The sequence below is a fragment of the Salvia hispanica genome, chromosome 2 (assembly GCF_029641045.1).
Source record: "Salvia hispanica isolate PSC_SH4W2 chromosome 2, Shi_PSC_v1, whole genome shotgun sequence".
Taxonomy (NCBI): Eukaryota; Viridiplantae; Streptophyta; class Magnoliopsida; order Lamiales; family Lamiaceae; genus Salvia; species Salvia hispanica.
The window spans coordinates 28,011,893-28,031,125 of NC_142693.1; the positions used below are offsets into that span (position 1 = coordinate 28,011,893).

The 19,233-nt window shown below is 31.3% G+C and overlaps 3 protein-coding genes across 3 annotated transcripts; all 3 read right to left on the minus strand.

Annotated features, from left to right (window-relative positions):
- Positions 1-254: 254 nt before the first annotated feature.
- Positions 255-2,247, minus strand: LOC125191151 (iron-sulfur assembly protein IscA-like 1, mitochondrial). The gene is made up of 3 exons (XM_048088639.2): positions 2,066-2,247; positions 867-984; positions 255-642 (listed from the first exon to the last, which is right to left on the minus strand). Exons 1-3 carry the CDS (start codon positions 2,208-2,210, stop codon positions 534-536), a joined length of 372 nt encoding a protein of 123 aa, XP_047944596.2. The 5' UTR covers positions 2,211-2,247; the 3' UTR covers positions 255-533.
- Positions 2,248-8,209: 5,962 nt separating this feature from the next.
- Positions 8,210-11,081, minus strand: LOC148932046 (pectin acetylesterase 11-like). Its single transcript, XM_089064985.1, has 12 exons — positions 10,934-11,081; positions 10,772-10,854; positions 10,489-10,621; positions 10,245-10,324; positions 10,061-10,150; positions 9,602-9,726; positions 9,447-9,510; positions 9,309-9,362; positions 9,128-9,205; positions 8,740-8,851; positions 8,519-8,646; positions 8,210-8,387 (listed from the first exon to the last, which is right to left on the minus strand). Exons 1-12 carry the CDS (start codon positions 11,079-11,081, stop codon positions 8,286-8,288), a joined length of 1,197 nt encoding a protein of 398 aa, XP_088921111.1. The 3' UTR covers positions 8,210-8,285.
- Positions 11,082-12,693: 1,612 nt separating this feature from the next.
- LOC125201877 (Polynucleotidyl transferase, ribonuclease H-like superfamily protein) lies at positions 12,694-15,248 on the minus strand. The gene is made up of 8 exons (XM_048100166.2): positions 15,091-15,248; positions 14,930-15,001; positions 14,112-14,235; positions 13,942-14,029; positions 13,498-13,635; positions 13,321-13,405; positions 13,110-13,230; positions 12,694-13,022 (listed from the first exon to the last, which is right to left on the minus strand). Exons 1-8 carry the CDS (start codon positions 15,182-15,184, stop codon positions 12,848-12,850), a joined length of 897 nt encoding a protein of 298 aa, XP_047956123.2. The 5' UTR covers positions 15,185-15,248; the 3' UTR covers positions 12,694-12,847.
- Positions 15,249-19,233: the final 3,985 nt, after the last annotated feature.

Genomic DNA, 19,233 nt, shown 5'->3' on the forward strand with positions numbered 1-19,233 from the left:
TTTTTATACCAAAATTTTAATTGTTGAATCATTAAAAGATAATTTTCCAAATTCAAAAATCTTGATCTGGCTCCAAAGACTTGAGTTATTGGCCAACAAAATTCAGGCATATTCAAATTTCGAAATATTAAAAATCCACTCGATGTTAAAATCCATAGCTCATGTGTTATTTGACAATTAACCTTATTTTAATATCTCAAAGGTTATCACAAAAAAAATCTCAAAGGTAAACATTATTGTAAAACACATCAAGGTCAAAGAAATTCTCAAGCATAAGATCTGCAAAACTGATTTATTTATTCTCAAGCATAAGATGCAGCTTATTGATATTGAGTAATATACATCAGTAAGTAACCCACAAAGGATACAGTCATTGTCACTATAAATCTACAATAAATTGTCATTCACAAGAATTTATCAGCCCCATCTTAGATCCCAAATAAGCTTCTCCTCTGTATGTAATTCCTCCTCTAATATATGCATTTGTTAAAAAAGATCCAGACCAAGCATGCCAGTGTCACAAGACTGGCCATTCATGAGCTACCACTGCTCTTCGCTGCATCTGATTTGCTCGCAGTCAAAAAGGATTCTCCACAGCCGCACTGCCCTTTTGAGTTTGGGTTTATGAAAAGAAACTCAGATCTGTGCAGAAGTAAACAGCCATGAAAACATGATTGTTGAAAATAACCCTAAAGTTACAAGTCGAAAATATTCAAACATTATCAAGGGCTGCGATTAAAAATAATGAGTGTGGCCTTGCGCAGGAGGAAGAAAGAAAGAAAGACCCTTCCAAGGTAAGCTTCTATGGAAACACATGCTTTGGAATTGGATTTCATCTGTAACGAGAAGTGGAAAGTATCTTGTACCTCAGTTTGTCATCAACAAAGTCCATCTTAGTTCCTATCACGTGCATCAGGGCTTTTGGGTCGATCAATATCTTTACACCTTGATCCTCAACCAACTCATCAAACTTCCCTTTTTCATCTGTGATGAATAAGAGTTAATGACTCCATATATTTTGAGCATAAGAAAAAAAATTAGGTTAAACAATAGTGCTGAAGCATTAATTGAGATCTTTGGGTCAGAAGATACTTTCTTCCTTGAAAAAAAACTTCAAACGGCATAATTCTTAAGCCGGAAAAACAAGAAAATTTCAAAATTTTGAACAGTATGAAATGAACAGAAATACAATAGATAACAACATAAAAGACATTTAAGAAGTGGATTGATCTTCCCTGTATGTAGTTCATGCCCTACCTTTTCCTCATGTGCGTGATAAAGATTCTAAAAGTAAATGAGCTACTAAGTGACAACTGAGATGATTTCGAATGATTAATGTTCAACATACAAACAGGAAGAACTGAAGTATATTTATAAGAATTCTACTTCAAGGATTGCACACAGGGTGATATAAACAATTAAATTTATCCCTGAATTCGAGCTTCTTGACACTTGCACGTATAAAATGATAGGACATGCGTGCAAAAACTTATAATGCGAGCATGTAAAATCTTATCACCATCGATCTATGCCTAACTCTATCCACGCAAATCAGAAGTTCATTCCCGACCTCCTCCAATTGAATCTATAAAGTGAAGATCATATATTCGGAATCATGCAAAACTCAAACATATCAAACTCCACCATCACTTCAAGAACATAGACAATTAATGATAGAAGAGAAGAAGGGAACAATTGTCGAATAAGCTGCTCAAGTATGCGTTGATTCAACGCAGCAGTATAATCCATTAGAAGAATTTAACTAAGAAATGTGACTCTTTTCCCCCTTGTTCAATGTTAGATGGCAATCAAAGCCATATCTATTAAAGAAGAACATAGTTATTCATTCAAGCTATGACAAGCAGGTTCATTCGCATATAACCTATCTACACAACACAGATTCATCAATATAATTGCAAACTGTATCATATGATTTAAATTAACTCGATTGTAACGCCTAATTCATCCCTAATTGTCAAGAAAAGGCGTAAAATCATAAACCCTAAGCTACAGTGAACAAAAACCAAAAAAATTGAAAATAACCACGAAAAGGGGGGAAATTCACCGGCGTAATTAAGGGTGTAGGATAAACCATTGCAGCCGCGAGCCTTGACGCCGAGCTTGAGGAAAGAGCGCTGACGCTGGTCTAAGAGGTGGCGAATTCTAGAAGCCGCCGCTTCCGTTAAGGAGAGGACTTGCTTTCGCACCATAGCTCCGATCCTTCGTTTCACAGAATGCAAAAAATTTGACAATCCCAATTTTTACAGCCAAACAGCCCCTTGCAATGTTGGATCCGGGTTTAAACTCGGGGCGGGAATTGGGTCGTGTTACTGCGTGACCCGGATTCAAAAATGGGGCAGGATTTGGGTCATGGATCCGATTAAATATACTCACAATTTCCCAAAAATATAAACTCTTTTCTTCTAGTTTCATTTTCTAAAAATTAAAAACTTATTTCTTTTAAATCTATTTTCCAATAACACATTTATCCTTTCATATCTCTTTTACTTTTCATTAAAATTTCAAAAGTTGTTATTTTTAAGGAATGAAGAGAGCCTAAAGTTATTACATTTTTACCCTCACAGTATTTTTATTAAGCCTCCCTAATTTTAATCTTTTAATACAAATATTTCATATTTAACGCACCATCAACTATTTTTATTGGATAAAAATTAGTTATAATGATTGATAATTTTTAAAACAGTTAAAAGTTCTAAAATTTCAAATAAATATTAGAATTGAAATTGAAATTATTTATTGCAACACTATGAAATGCATTTAAGTATTTTATTCTAAACAACATGTAATTTTGTGATTCAACAATAGAGATAGCATTGATTGTAAATATATAGACCTCTAGCATCGACTGGTTTATCATCACAAAGATGCAGATTCACAGCTTGTTTAACGAGTACGTTCCTATAGCAATTAGGACTAATCTCAAAAATGGCGCAACGCCAAATTCCCATGTCTACCTGCGCTTTCGCATCCAAACATATCTGCTTGTAAAATACATCAAAAAATTCTTTCGGAAGATCCTCAATACAATTTGGTTCGAAATCACTTCCTTCGGTCATGAATAATGCTCCACTGATCAATACAACAAAAGTTAGAACCTGAATTACAGTCATATTTGATTTAGTTTATTAACCCGATCTCCTTTTGTTTGGAATATTACTAAAGCGTTAATTCTTTCTTCTTTTATAGTGTGATAATATGATGTAAGTTAGATCATTTACTACCACATAATTTAACTTACGAAACTTACAAGTCAAAATTTAATGCCATTACGTTTATGGTAAATGAACTATTGAAAGAGAATAGTTTTTGCCCTAGTACCCAAACTTAGGGTATAATCACACATGAGGTCTTTTGTTTTTTGAGTGAATTACGCCAATCATATCTAATCTTGTCGAAAAATGCACTAATGGTCCCTAAAAAATTTTTATAGCCTATTTTATTCCTAAAAATTACATTTTTTATACCTGTCGGTCTTTTATACCCCTCAGCGTTAGAAAAATCTCCTAAATGTCATGGAGGGCATTTTAGGTATCTGGAAATTATAGTTTTGGTACCACTTCAATCAAGCAATTATTTCGGACATACATAAAAGCACCTTTTCAGACAGAAAAAAAATTTACATTTTTGATACTAGTCCATTTTATATTTTTACAACAGAAAATATTTTCTTGAATAACGTATATATTAACCTTTATAATGAAAAAATTACTATAGTTCACTTTAATATATTTAGTAAAAAATGTTACTCGCAAGAGTTCGCATTAATTTACGTTAGATATAGTTCACTTAAATTTTAATTATTATACTTAAAAAATATTTTTTATTATACTATATTAGCATTAACGTAATTAAAATATTTAGAGTGAACTACAAAAATGGTCCCTGGACTATGGGTTTATCTCGCCCATAGTCCCTGGACTTTAAAAATATCGCCAGTAGTACCTGGACTAAGGGTTTATCTCGAAATTGGTCCTTTTGGCTTTTTTTGGTACGAAAATACCCTTTGATATTATTTTGGGGGGTTTGGGCAATTTGGACTTTTTACACTTTTAACATTTTAAATCTAATATTATTTCAGCTATGTACTAACTTTGATATTATTTCAAATTTATCATTTTTTTTCCCTTTTGTCATCCTTCACTTTGTTTCTTTATTTCAATATTAGATTTAATTTTACAAAATTTTAAATTTTAATTTTTAAATATCAATAAAATTTTTTAATTATAAAAATTATTAAATAGCAAAAATTAATAGTTATAATCAATATTTGATAGTGTATAGTACTATGTAATCAATAAGGTATGACAACGTCTTAGTTTTAATCAATATTTAATACAGTAGCTTTAATTATAAATAGATTATATAACACAATTTATTCTGAAATAAATATGCATCTAATGTAAGACTTTTTGTTTATTAATTTGAAAACAATCAAAATTTACTAGAAAATTTCAACAAAAATACTCCTATATAAAATTTTTAGTAGGATCAAATTTTTAGTCAACTTCATAATATTTAATCACAAGCAATTATAACAATCGAACGGAGGCTAAATAGAATAACTCTTATTTGTCCATCATGATTAATATTATTTTTCTGTACTTCTTCAATTTAATTGAATATTATATTAAATAACAAAAATTAATAGTTTTAATCAATATTTACAGTGTCCATGAATTAATAGTTTTCATTAAAAAAAATTATTGATATTTAAAATCTAGATATTAAATTTAATTTTATAAAATTAAATCTAATATTGAAAAAAAAAAACAAATTCAGTGAAGGATAACAAAATGGAAGAAGAATGATAATTTTGAAATAATATCAAAGTTAGTACATAACTAAGATAATATCAGATTTAAAATGTAAAAGTGTAAAAAGACCAAATTGCCCAAACCCCCAATCTAATATCAAAGGGTATTTTCATAAAAAAAAGCCAAAAGGACCAATTTCGAGATAAACCCTTAGTCCAGGGACTGCTAGCGATATTTTTAAAGTCCAGGGATTATGGGCGAGATAAACCCATAGTCCAGGGACCATTTTTGTAGTTCACTCAAATATTTATATTTCACTTAAGTATAGTAATATTTAAATATTTAAGTAATATTTTATAAATAAAAAATTACTATAGTTTACTATTTAAAAAATTTAAGTAATAATAAATTCCACAAAGAATTTTCTATAATTCACTTTAATATTATTAAAAAATGATACTATTAAATTTAATTTTTCTTCACAAACATACATATTAAGCTGTATAAATAAATAATATTTAATTTTAAAAATAAATAAAGCATAATTAAAAACATTTAGTTTCTTATTTAAATTTTTGAAATCATAAAGAATCAAATATTATTTAAATGAAAGTGTAATTGAGTTTATAAAAGAAAATGGTGATGGAAGAAAAAATGAAAAAATTAAAGGGAGAGTAGAAAGTTCCAAAATGGCCCTGAACTTTAAATATTTACACTAGTGATGCTTAGGGTTATTTTAGTCTTGTCGTACCAAAAATTATATAAAAAAAATTCAAGAATCATTGGTGCATTTTTCGACAAGATCAGGAACTATTAGTATAGTTCACTCTTAATTTTTTAGGACAAAAGTACTCCATATTTTAGAGTTTATGTAATGGCTTGGGTATCCTATTTGTGATTTATTTTTTTTAGCAAAACTTCTCTTTTATATATTTATATTATATAAAAGGATGAATTTATATAATGTAATTGTTACATTAAATGTTTACTAGTATCACGCCTGTGCTACGCACAGAATAATATATTTTTAATACAAAATTTTAAATTAATTAAACAAAATTAGAATTAATATTAACAATGAAAAATATGAGCAATAATTTTAGTTATATGAGAATAAAAAATCTATACAAATCAACATTGAAGCATAATAAATTTGGAACAAATCACATAATATAATGTATAAACATTAAATCATGGAATAGGAAGATAAAATTCTATCACAATAAAGAATTAAACACAATGGATAATTATTCATCATTTTTAAAATTTCTTATACACTACATTAACTTTAAAATTAAAATCAATCTCATCATTATAAACTAAATTCTTCAATTCTTCACAACTCGTCACTCTCCAAAAGAACTCATAGGTAAAATAACTCGTTTGTCATATTTAAAGTCGTCCGCCTCATCTTAAACTACAATAAAATAAGAAACAACAATATGTATTAAAATGATCATCCGTAGACCAAAGCATAAGATGTGATACACTAAATGAACAATTAACCACCATTGTCGGGATGTTGCTACATATGGTGTTGGTCGGAGCCGGCAGCAGAGTGTCGAAAAAAGAAAAAGCTTGCCTAGACCGAAGGGAAGCAAGAGAGCACCCAAATCAACGAAGCAGAAGAGGAAGATATCAGAGGCCATTGCTGCAAAATGGGCTGATTCTGTAATATCTCTATTTCTATTATCCAATGACGGACCCAGGATATATAACTCGTGAGGTCGGATATACTGAATACTTAATGTATGGAGTATAATATTTTAATAATAATTATTTAAAAATATAGATAATATTTAAATACTAGTAATATTTTTGAAAAAATGCATTACAATTCTTTTAGTATCTACCAAGTGGAGTACTAATTAAATAAGCTAATAAAGTCCCATTTCATTTTGAAGACCAAAATTTTAATTCACCACACAATAATATTGCACAAACTACGATGCATCTTCATCACCACATTTCTATGCAGAGATATCTTGGTTCTGCTCTCTTTTTCTCAAAAAATTTCATCGATCTCTCCTCTCAATTTTAATCACTATCGATAACTTAATTGTATATCTCTTCTCTCTCTCTCTATTTCTCTAAATCCCAGTTTTCAACACTTTTTCATTTAACTTTCATGGAACGGTGGAGGCGTTGGCCATGGGGTCGGAGGCGGGCTGTTGCGGGATCGGCCGACAAATTCTCGTATATTCCGGTGGCATTCATGGACCCGCGGTGGGGTCGGCAGACCCCACCCAACCCCACCTGGGTCCGTCTCTGCTTCTATCAAACACTTGTTTTCTAAGTTTTCTTAATTTTTTCTTAATTAGTAGAAATAAATAAATTACTATGGATAATAACCACCCATTAACTCCCCACTAACTTCAAATAATTACCCACTAATTTAACTACTAAGTAACCATATAGTTTTATTTAAATAATACTCCATATTTATTTTAAAAGGATATTTCCCTAAATACCTCCAAAACTCCCCTTTTATATATTGTATAGATACCACACTCGAAAAAAAATATAACGGCAAGGTTTTGTAATACTATTTGATAACCCAAAATATTCAAAATCAAAGATTTATATGCAATTAATCTTTAATAACTAATATTGTTCAAAACACTAATACTATAAAATAATTATTCTACAAATTGTATGCAATTTTATACGAAAAATATGTACAACAGAAGTACAGAACTATCATCATTACATAAAATTAATTATACTTTCAATTATCAAAACTTACTTTAGTATGCCTTGTATAGAATTTTTTTTTTCTAGAACTGAAGACCTTTGGCCTAGAGATTAATCAACTCACACACAATTTTATTCCTTTTATATTAGTGTAGCAGAAAATGTATAAGGAAAGTTGGAATTTAAGTCATCTTTTTATTTTATAAAGATTATTCACATGCCTATTTTTTTGTATTAAGAGATGTATTATGAGATGATTTAAGTGATCTCTTATATAAAGAGTGTAGAATTGACATGGGTGATTGGATTATAAAATAGATAGTGAAGATTCAATGGATCGATATCAGTGTTATAGACTATATATCAATCGAAGGATAAAATAAGGAAATGAAAATTAAAAATTCTAGATGAAATAAGTTCAAACTAGCAACTCTCTAAATGCATAAAAATATTTAATTAATATAAATCAACGGGTAAAGAATGTAAAGAAGGAATATTTACATTGTATTATTCTTAAAATACAATTAAGTCATGGGAAAATATTTAATTGTTATATGATCTAATGCTCAATCTTTAATTAAAATACGATTCACTTTTCCAATAGGAGAGAACAACATACGTAAACTTGATAAATACAATTAACATTTTTCATGAATTTCACAAGTTGAAATTTAAACATACTTAAGATGAATAAATTGAGATCAAATTAATGGATTCAAACTTTTACATCTATTAAAATGTATACAAAGTTATTATAGAAAATAATATAGATACAATAGTGAGTTCGTCGTTCGTCAATCTTCTCTTCAATTATTCCTACACTGTTACACTGCAATCAATAAGATACGAATGTTGATTGTCGATGAATCGAACTCTGCTTCTTTCATAAAACCAGTCACCAATGATCTGTTGAACCGGCTGTAAATCCCACAACAAAACCAAAAAATATCATAAATATTGACTAATTAAATTCATGATATAAATCAAATAGCAAATTCACTAGTAAATTAACCGATGCACAAAAATGCAATTAAAATCATAAAACTTGCCTTATTTTGCCCGTTGAGTACATAAACTTGAACACTAATATCGTGAATATAACACGAAATGATGAATAATCCTCTTGATGGATTATCATTTAGTCCCTCCAATGTCTTTAAAAATACATTCTGAAAATCTAAAATCAAATACAACGCCAGATTAATCAGAAAATTAAGTTTCGGAACTGATGATTATAATTGAAAATTAAAATACTAAGAATTTCGATTACCCGTTATGAGATGTAGTTGGTCGGCTGTGCACGTCGTAAGAGTGGAGAAATCTGCCGTGCAATCGGCCCAGCCTTCGTTAGTCGGAGGATTTGGTACTACAAGTATAGATACCTGAAAATTTACACAATTAATAATAAGTAATTATTAGCTGTTTATTATATTTATGTAATTAATTGTGTTGTTGATTGATTTTGACAATAAATTAACTAATAAGTTGTGATAAAAAAATTAAATCCTAATGCATAACAAAAACCAAACTAATCTAGATTGCAAGCTCTTGCAATCTAAAGGCTTAAAATTTGATAATTATACCTTGTATAATAGATAAAAAAAATTAAAGAGGGAAATTCCTATTATAATTCTACATTCATATATAAGGGAGCTTACTTGATATTTGTCGAAATTAGAATTTAACAGATATAGCGGCGTCTCGATATCATCAACTACATTCTCTGGGAAAAAACACTGAGAATTTTTTAAAGAAAAAGTGAATTAGTTAGTAATGTTTTCATATATAAATATAGTAATAGTAAGAGAAAAGAAAGTTTATGTATAGATATCTTATAACCAGTTCTGGAGCAAGCCTCATTGTGCATGACTTTGGCAAATATTTGGCTAATTTCTGTGAAGAAAAGATGTTGATTCAAATTTCAATCATGTTATTATGGAAGAAAATTGGAAGCTGTCACATAATTAAAATTCTTACATGAAAATTTACTATTCGGCCAAAATAGTCTATGGCCTGGTCATAGGCTCCGGGGAGATCTTTCCTAAAGGTTCCACAAAAAGTCAAAACAAAGATAGTCATAATAAAAAATTTAACTATTTACGCTTTATATAAAGTCTTTATTTAAACCTTACCCACGAATGAAAAAGCCAGAATCTGAAACGCATTTTACTCTACAAGCATCGGGCAGGTAAGAATGGAAACGATCGCAGTTAAGGATTGTGGCCAACCCGCCGGCTGAGTTTCCCGTGAGTAAAGCCTATCACCAACGCGCATTAGATAATAATTAATTTGAATAATACTCCCTCCGTCCCACAAAGATTGTCCCATTTTTCCATTTTTTCCATTTCCGTCCGTCCCACAAAGTTTGTCCCATTTCATTTTTTAACATTTTTGGTGGTGGACCTCATATTCCACTAACTCATTCCTACTCACATTTTATTATATAACTAATATATAAATGTAGAACCCACATTCCACTAACTTTTTCAACTCACTTTCCATTACATTTTTTAAAACCCGTGCTCGATCAAAGTGAGACAATCTTTATGGGACGGAGGGAGTAATAACAATTGAATTAGAAGAGATCATACATTTACAGCATTGCTCATGCCCTTTGTAGTTATGAGCTCTTCCAATACAGAGGTAAATATTCTCCCGCCTCTCATATATAGTTTTGTTACCTATACACAAAAAGTGTAATTGTAGACAATATATCTATTTTTGACTATTTTATGTGATATAAAACAATAATTAAATTGTGGTAGACATACATACTGGATCGACGGCTTCGACATCTGCCAGAAAGGATGCGCCGTCGTAATACCGGATATAAACCTTGTTCCAGTTATAAAACTCTAAAACAAAAAATTACATATCTTTTCAAATTAACATCAATTTAATTTTTTATGATGATACTTTACTTTAATTCTTTCCTTAGGCAAATGTCTGATTTTGTAATAGTAATTGAACCTCATATATGCAATGAATTCAATTATATAAAGTCAGAATTAATTGATACCTGGATTGAAACTTTTGTCTAGATTTAGAAAACCCAAAAATTTAGTTTTAGCAGTTGCATTTCTCGGGCTCCCATAGAATGGATCCTTGGATCTAAGGAGGCAATTATCCTCTGAATCACACCATGCTCCGCCCTAGTGTGAAAATCACAAACTATAATATATAAAACTCTACTTAAATATCACAAAAAATATATAAAACTCCATGATTTCCTTGTTGTAATTAAATGAACAAAAACCAGACTAAGGGCACACATATACATATAATTGAGTGTGAGTGCTAACCGGTAGGTAAATAATCCAATTGTCGATTCCATCTTCGAATCCCGGAACAAAATAGTAGGCTCCAGGGCTTCCATCTAAGCAAACTACGTAAAACAACTTGTTTATGAGAAAATTACAACCATATAATGTTGGTAACAAATTGTTCGAAAGTAGAATTATTACCCGCCCCTTTAGCTACACCGTCTTGGATGTATGTAACATTGACTTTTTGGTCAATGTCTTGACCCTTGACTTGAGATTGGATGAAGAAGAGTAGATAAAACAAAACTTTTACCCATGGTGCAACTGTAACTTGACTGTTGTTACCCATCCTTCATGAAAAAAAAAAAAACATACTACCATAATATTAAAATTTTATAGCCATAATTAATGCTTTTTACTTGGTTTAGAAATGATTGTGTTATGTTAATAAAAGTTAAGATGGGGTTGAACACTATATTTGCAAAAAAGTCATAAATTTGAATCCTTAGCCAGTTTTATAAGAAATAATGAAAATACATTACAAATAATCCAGCGAAACTAAGAACACCTCATATATGATTTATTAGGACAATATCAACAGTAAATGATCAGATAAATTTAAACACAGCATATTGATTTTATTACTACATCGAGTCTAGAAAATATCAACAGTAAATGATTAGATAAATTCAAACTCTAGCTTTGCAACAAACTTAAATAGAAGAAATGCTACAAGTTCTATTGTCTTAAATGTGATTATTCTGATCAAGATGATAAGCTATGCAAGTTCAGAGATGTATAAATACAGACAACACAAAAAGAAAGCAAAAACACCACCACCACTTCATCCACAACCGGAAATTAAAGGGGAAAACAACCGGCGTTACCCCTGATTATCCAATAATCGCAGAGATTAATCGGCTTGGGCACGAGCAGAGAGAAGGAGAGAGGGAGAGAAGAAACGCGACAGCAATAACTAGTAAATTTAGATCTGCATTCATAGGTGGTTAAAGTGTGTAAGCTTAGGTGCTTGATAGATTCCTAGTTTGAATGTATTCTGTATATCCCAAATTGTTGCATGCTTTTTTATGACTACCTAATTTTTCTTTCCTTTTGCCATTTCTGGTAATTAAGCCCATCATTTTTACTGCCCCATCATACAAAGCATAATTTGAGTTGAAGGGCCTTTTTCATTTACATTTTTCTTTGGATAATTTTTATTTAATTCTTTTTAAGTCATTAATTAACTTTCCCATATTTTGAAATTCATAATCAGATCAAACACTTGTTTAGTAACAATAAAAATCCTCTATCTCTTAAGTAGTCTAATTTTTATGAGTTTAAGTTTTTGTCATTCAAATTAACTTAATTTTATTGTAGATGATAAATATAAACTAATTTAGGTCTATTTTCAAATGATTCATTTACTATGCCTTTAATTTAGTTAAACTTTAGCATATTTTCCAGGAATTTATTACCCAAGAGCCCTTAGGGTATAATCACGTACGAGGTCCTTTTGCATTTTTTGACTTTTTTTACGATTTGTGACTTTATGAATTATGAGGTCTTAATAATCGCAAGGTTTTGTAATATTCGATAACCCAAAAATATTCAACATCAAAAGATTTATAACTACCACATTAATTCAAATTTATTTTTAAAAATGCCTAATTTAAACAAGACTTGGCTTTTATATAATGATGATTAGCATTATTTTTTATTTTATATATTCACTTTGATTATAATATGTCAAATTTTATTACTACTATTAACATCATTAAATCTACAAGTTACTTAAAGATTACTGCTATTTGTTCATTTTCTCTATCACTTTAAATAAATAAACTAAATCTGAATTTAATTGTAGGTAATTTAGAATTTAATTATGTCATAACAATTTAAATACTGTTGTACTCACATAAGAACCAAACTTGAGTCAAAGCTGACAATATTTTAGACAATTAACCGAACTATATCATTCATTTCAATACAGAACATGTGAATAAAATGAATTCATTCCGAGTTACAAAGAAATGTTACAGCATCTGCTGGAGAAGAGTAATTGCTACTCAATCTCAATGTGAATGGTCACAAATAAAAATAACAAACATACCTCTAAAACTGGCTAAGTAGCTCGAGTTTGCGAGCTTGAAAAAATTTGCAACGACCTTTCCCACTCGATTCAATGTCTTCGCTTCTTTTCTTTACCGTTGTGAAACCAGCGCTCGTTAGTTTCTTCTGCCGTTTGCTAGACTTTCCGCTTTCGTCCCCATCAGCAGCATCAGACTCCCTACCATGACCACATCACCAGAATCAGTTTGAATCAAAAAGATGGTTTTTCATTGACAAATGCTTCCTAGTTGTATCATAGACTAACCATAGCACGTCGACAAAATCTTTGGAATATGACGTGCAGGTTCCCCAACTGAAGCGAACTAATGATGGGAACCCGAAGACTGAGTGCTTGTGATCATCCAGCCAGGCCTTGGTCTGTGGGTCTATATGAAGATAAATGATATGTTCATGAGATAATGAAGCGAAAGGAATGAATAAGCAATGAAGTGTGTAAAATATGTATGAAAACCTACCTCCAGGGTAACCAGACCCGAAATTCCTACTGAGGTCTGCAGTTTCATCTGGCATCCAGTCCCGCAAAGCTCTGTCTCTCGTCACCTAAAAGGTGTAGCATTAGCGTAGCTAGAAGGTTCCCACAACAAAAAGAGGGTCGTCTTCATGCTGGAAGACTTCAAGGGAAATAAAGTTACCTTTGCAACAATACTCGCACCACTCACAACAGGATAAAGGCTGTCAGCTTTCTTAGAAACCACAAATTTGATATTGGGAAATCTTTCGGAAAGCTTTACTCTGTACTTTTCTGTATCTCCAACAGTATCCAAATAAACCTGGATCATCAAGAATATTGTGAATAAGTTTTGACTTCATAACACTTGCGTGATTCTCGATTCAGGCCAGGTTATGTCTACAATTTCAAAGCCAGTTTGGCTAGTTTAGATAGAAATCTAAAGTTCAGTATTATATGTAAGCTATATGTTACTAATATGCATTTGATATAGTGCAGCATTTGAAGCATTCTTACGAATTCCAGGAGTGTAATACAGTTGAGAAACGATGAGATTCAAGGGATTTTCCAGAAAACTATACCAAATTTATCTTGTTTTGAACCAATAATAAATTTCAAAGACTTGTACCTCAGTTAACAGAACACCAAGGTTCAATGTCTTCCTGATGAGTCCCATTGCAGATTCATGTGAAATTTCGTTAAGATTTATCTTATTCCTGCAGAGAATTAGATCCAAAACAATGTTAGAGGCTTTCAAACAAAATCTTGTTGAGAAAACAACATAGTTTTGATAATTACTTTCGTAACATTTTGTCTGACAACTCTCTTGGGTCTATGACATCAACAGCCCATCCAATTGATTCATCAGCCTTCAAACTCTCAAATAACTCTTCCCTCTTCTCTTCTTTTAAAGTTTTCGAGTCTGCATACAGAAGAACGCAAAACTCAGATCGAGAGAAACATTTCGCAATTTTAGACGAGAAAACACAACAACAGCCACCCAAAGGTTTGCTACCATAGATATTTGTAAATTTTGAGAAACAACAAAGTATGGAGACGCTACTACTAGGCTTCTTCATTTCTTCTTTTTTGTTGATAATATAAGATGCCGGCCCAAAACAAATCACTAATACAAGAACACCCTAACATAAACCTATTACTTCTACAACAAATGCTGAAATGATAACTTTAAGAGTAAAATCGAGATCATTTCAAACCACGTATCACGCTCACTAGCCGTGTGGCTTACCAACTAAGCTTGCGCTTGCGAACTAATGTTTCGATTAATTTTATTCCAAGTCACAAAATAAAAACTCACTTTAATCAAAATGCTGTGATGTCAATATCAACAGCAGAGAGTTCTGATATTCACACGCATAGAGATAAACTAAATCAAACCCTATACCAATCAAAATCTAACTACTCCCAGCATTAGCAGCAAATAGATACAATCTTTCAACCTCCTTAACTCATGAACTTACAAAATTGACCTAAATAACAAACATTTTAACTAAGAAACTTCAAATCTCAAGTTCAGGAGAGGAAAATTCATAAAAATTGAAATAAAAAAAATGCTTAAGAAGTTAGAATAAGGGGGGAAATTGGGGGGCAAAAACCTGCAAAACTTAAGGTGGAGAGGGTTTTCTGATAGGAGAGCGCACAATACAAGCATCCATACACCATTGGACCTAGAAAACAGAGAAACGGATTTCAATTTAAATCAGATATCAACAAATGAAATGAGAAATCGGTGAATGAAGCGAGAAATTGCGCGTACCCAACACAGGGCCACGGCCAGCTTCATCAATTCCCATTATGCAGGGCTCTGACGCCCATTCCGGTGGTTGCGACGGCGGCGGCTCCGATCCCATCGTTTTACTTCCCCCTTTTTCCTTTCTACAAAGAGAGGTTTTTCGCGCTCTTATTTGGACAGGATAAATGAATTATTGATTTTATTTTGTGAGTAAATTAATAAATTTTAATACAAAAAATAAATGAATCATTGATTTTTTAATAGTCATAAAATTTTTAAATTAATTATTTTTTAATAAATTACTAAAATGTTAATCCTTTTATTTGTACTAAAACAATGGCAAACCGCATCTTCACTAAATAGCATCACTCTTTTATTTTACATTTTTAAAGAGATAAATGCACTTTTGTTATTATTATTAATATTATCGGACAAATATTTACTAAGTATACTTATGTTACGACTAGATAAGGGAGTAATCTGGGTTTATTTGTGCGTTTGGTAGTTATGTTACCTATCTAAATAGCCCGTGTCTTGTATCCGGCCCACACAAAGCCCACATGTTTCACCCATATATGTAAACCACAATTTTGCCTAGTTAATTTTAATAAAATACATTTTTACCCATCAATTTTCAAACCTTAAAAAAATATAAACCTGCCTCCATATTTTTCCTCTTCTCAAAATCTCTATTGTTTCCCTTCTTTCATTCACTCAATCTTCCAATCTGACAACGAAATTCGACGATTCCGTTCGTGTATCTTTTCCGGCGACTCTATTTCTGAATCAAAAGGTTAAATTTTTTGCAATTATTCTTCAAGATTTATCTGAGCTGGAGTAAAAATCTAAACTTTGGAATTGGGGGAGAAGTAGATCGATGCCAAAATAGAGAGAGACGGACTTCCGACACGTGCGGCGAAGCAACGGGACCGCACTGTGACGGAGACGATGGCCAGAGGCGATGGGTTCTGAGCGAGATGGTAGGCGGCGCGAACCGAGGTGTTACGGCGATGTGTTCCAGCAGCGACGCAGATCGCCGAAAAAGAGGGTTATTGGGAGAGAGAGAGAGCGATTCAGAGAGAGGGAGACGAGGGAGAAGGGAGAGGGAAGGCGGCGGTGTTGGCGCCATGGAGAATCGCGGTCGTGAAGAGGAGATTCAGGAAGATGGCGATTTTGGGATATTTGGAAATTGGAGAAGTACAGTAGAGAGAGTAGAGAGATCGAGGAAGATGGTGATTTTATTATATTGGAAATTTGGAGAAGTATAGTAGAGAGAGTTGAGGAAGATTGTGACTGTAGAGAGAGAGGGAGTATATTAGGAATTTGTAGAAGAGAGATGCGTAGCAATTAACAGTAGAGAGAGAGAGAGTTGTAGAAGAGAGATAATTTTATTATATTTGGGAATTTGCTTATATTGAGTAGAGAGAGAGAGTAATTATTCATCAAGGGTACTTTAATTATTAACTTAAATTAGTGAGGTTAATTTTGACTATCATAATTTTATCCTTAGTCGTAACTTATTGTACCAAACATTTAAATAGAATAATTCATAATTATCTTAAGCTATCAAACACCCAATTAAGATAAATAAACTAATTGAAACTATGATAACTATCACAAATTATATATATCTGGTCGAAACATGACATAGATACCAAACGAGGCCTTAAAATAGTAACCATGGACTATATTCTTTACTTTTGGCACAATATAAAATAATTCATTGGGCCCTAAGGTTTGGGCTTCATTTAAATTCATATATTTGTAAAGACCAATCACATTTTATTTGGGCCATATTTGTAAAGATCCAACCATATTTTGGGCTAGAATTAACATTTGAGAGTAATATCCAGTTGAAAAGTATATTGATACTAGTAATCAAGGAAATGAAATTGAATATGAATTAGAACAAATGTATCTAATTCAAAAAATGGCAAAAACAGAAAAAAGATGAAGAAAATAAAATTCATAGCTCATAGATTTAATTCGCTATCTCAATTCTGTCAGCAATTATCGAACTTGATACATCTAATTTATATAATACTCGGTGGTACCTTATAAAAAATACTGGATCCGAGACGGATTAAACTATAGTACTCCCCTCGTTCCATTTTAATAGAGTCAATTTACTATTTTGTAAAGTTTCAAGTTAGTTGGGTCATTTTTATTTTTGGCAAAAAGTAATCATCTCTCTTACTTTATTCTTTCATCTCTTTTACTTTATTCTCTCTTATTTTATTCATTAACTACTTAACACACTATTCTTAAATTCCGTGCTAAAAGGAAACGCATCTATTAAAAAAAACGGTGGGTGACCTTGAGGTCATGAGTTCAAACCCTACCACCTGCTGGGAGACTTTCGGCCTTAATTCGCAAGTTCGGTTGAGCAGGATTAGTCGGATTCTGCCAAAAGACAGATTCAGTACACCCGTGATTAAAAAAAACAACGAGGAGTAAAAAAGAAACAACGCAGCTTTAAGGATATACACAATCACACACTAATGATTGATTCTCACACTAAATTGCAGCTTTAATCAACACAAGTGGATATGCATAGCCCCCACATTCATTTGTTATCATTACATGATCCAAAAACTTATGAAATTTTCCACCATTCATTGTCACTAAAAGCAATAATGAATCTTGAATTTTAAAAATAACACTACATATGTAATGCACATTTTCACATTGTTGTATTATTTGTGTAACTTGTAAATATGAAATGTACTCATGATAAAAAAAATATTCAAAGTCAGAATTTGGAGAGCAGAGTTCACTAAGAATACCGTTATTCTAAATAACACAAGTTCAACCCATCATACAAAAATAGATAGCAATTCATAGCTAACAAAAGACCAATCAATTAACAAACAACGAACACACACAGGTTTAACATGTTCTATCCAACGATAAATAGTGCAATTTATTTTTCTATATCAATAGAGGATCACATGTTATATTCTTTAAATACCCTTATCATTTGTGATTGAATTTCATCTTATAATCCATCTCATATATGATTACTTGATTAGGAAAAAGGTAGAGCATATGTATGAGGAAAATGTATATATGACCTAATTGTATTGCATCAATTCTATGAGAAGTGGAATGTGATAATGTATATTCAAAATTAGAAGAAAAGGACAATTGAACTATTTTAATTAAATTTTTATGTCACTAGTTGGAGATAATTAGACAGAAACGACAAATAAACAAACATGAAAGGCCCCATTAATGGTTTTTATGACCTCAACCCCTCAAATATTTCTTCCTATTTATGGATACAACTTTTTCTACAAATGGATAAAAATGATCAAAAATGAGTAGATTTTCCAACTTTTGGATTGTGGACAAAAATATCAAAGTGGACTTTATTATATGACTGGATTAATGGTAATTGTAATCAGGCCACTAAGATAGGTCACAATCACAGTAGACAACACAAAATGATAATACATATAATAGTTAAAGTACGAAATAATTCATAATTTATTTTACCAAAATATACGTTTAAACTTTCACATCATATATTAATAAAGAGTTAGAGATTTAGAAAATCACTTGTCCATTTCAAACTTTTTTTAATACTCCCTCTATCTCATTATAGATGATCACCGTTTCTTTTTTTTTTTTCTAATCAAGATGGCCACTTTCCAATTTTGGAAATAACCTCCTTCTTTTCTGTCATCTCTCCTTATTAAAATATTCAACTACATTTTCCCTCTCTATTTTATTCCACCTAACAACACTTTCTAAAATTCCGTACCACTCAAGAATGTGGTCATCTTGAATGAAACGGAGGGAGTACTTAAATAAGCGACCCCACCCGTACACACGTGAAATCAAATTCATAAATTATTTCATTTTGAAAAATGATATACCCAACTTAGTCAATTCAATTATATTGACTCACTCTTACACACATCCATCAAATTCAAAAATGTCATAAAAGAACTACCTAGCTAGTATAATTCTGAAAATGATACGTCCAATTCAATTCGATTCGATTATATTGTTTCACACCCAAACCATCCATTTGTAATAATTTTGCCATGAATGGAGAAGAAATGGGAGAAAGAAAGAAAGAAAAAGTTAAAATTTTCCACCAACAAATTCATTGGCAATGGCAGCAAATTGGGCAGTACTATACTTGAAATGAAGACCATC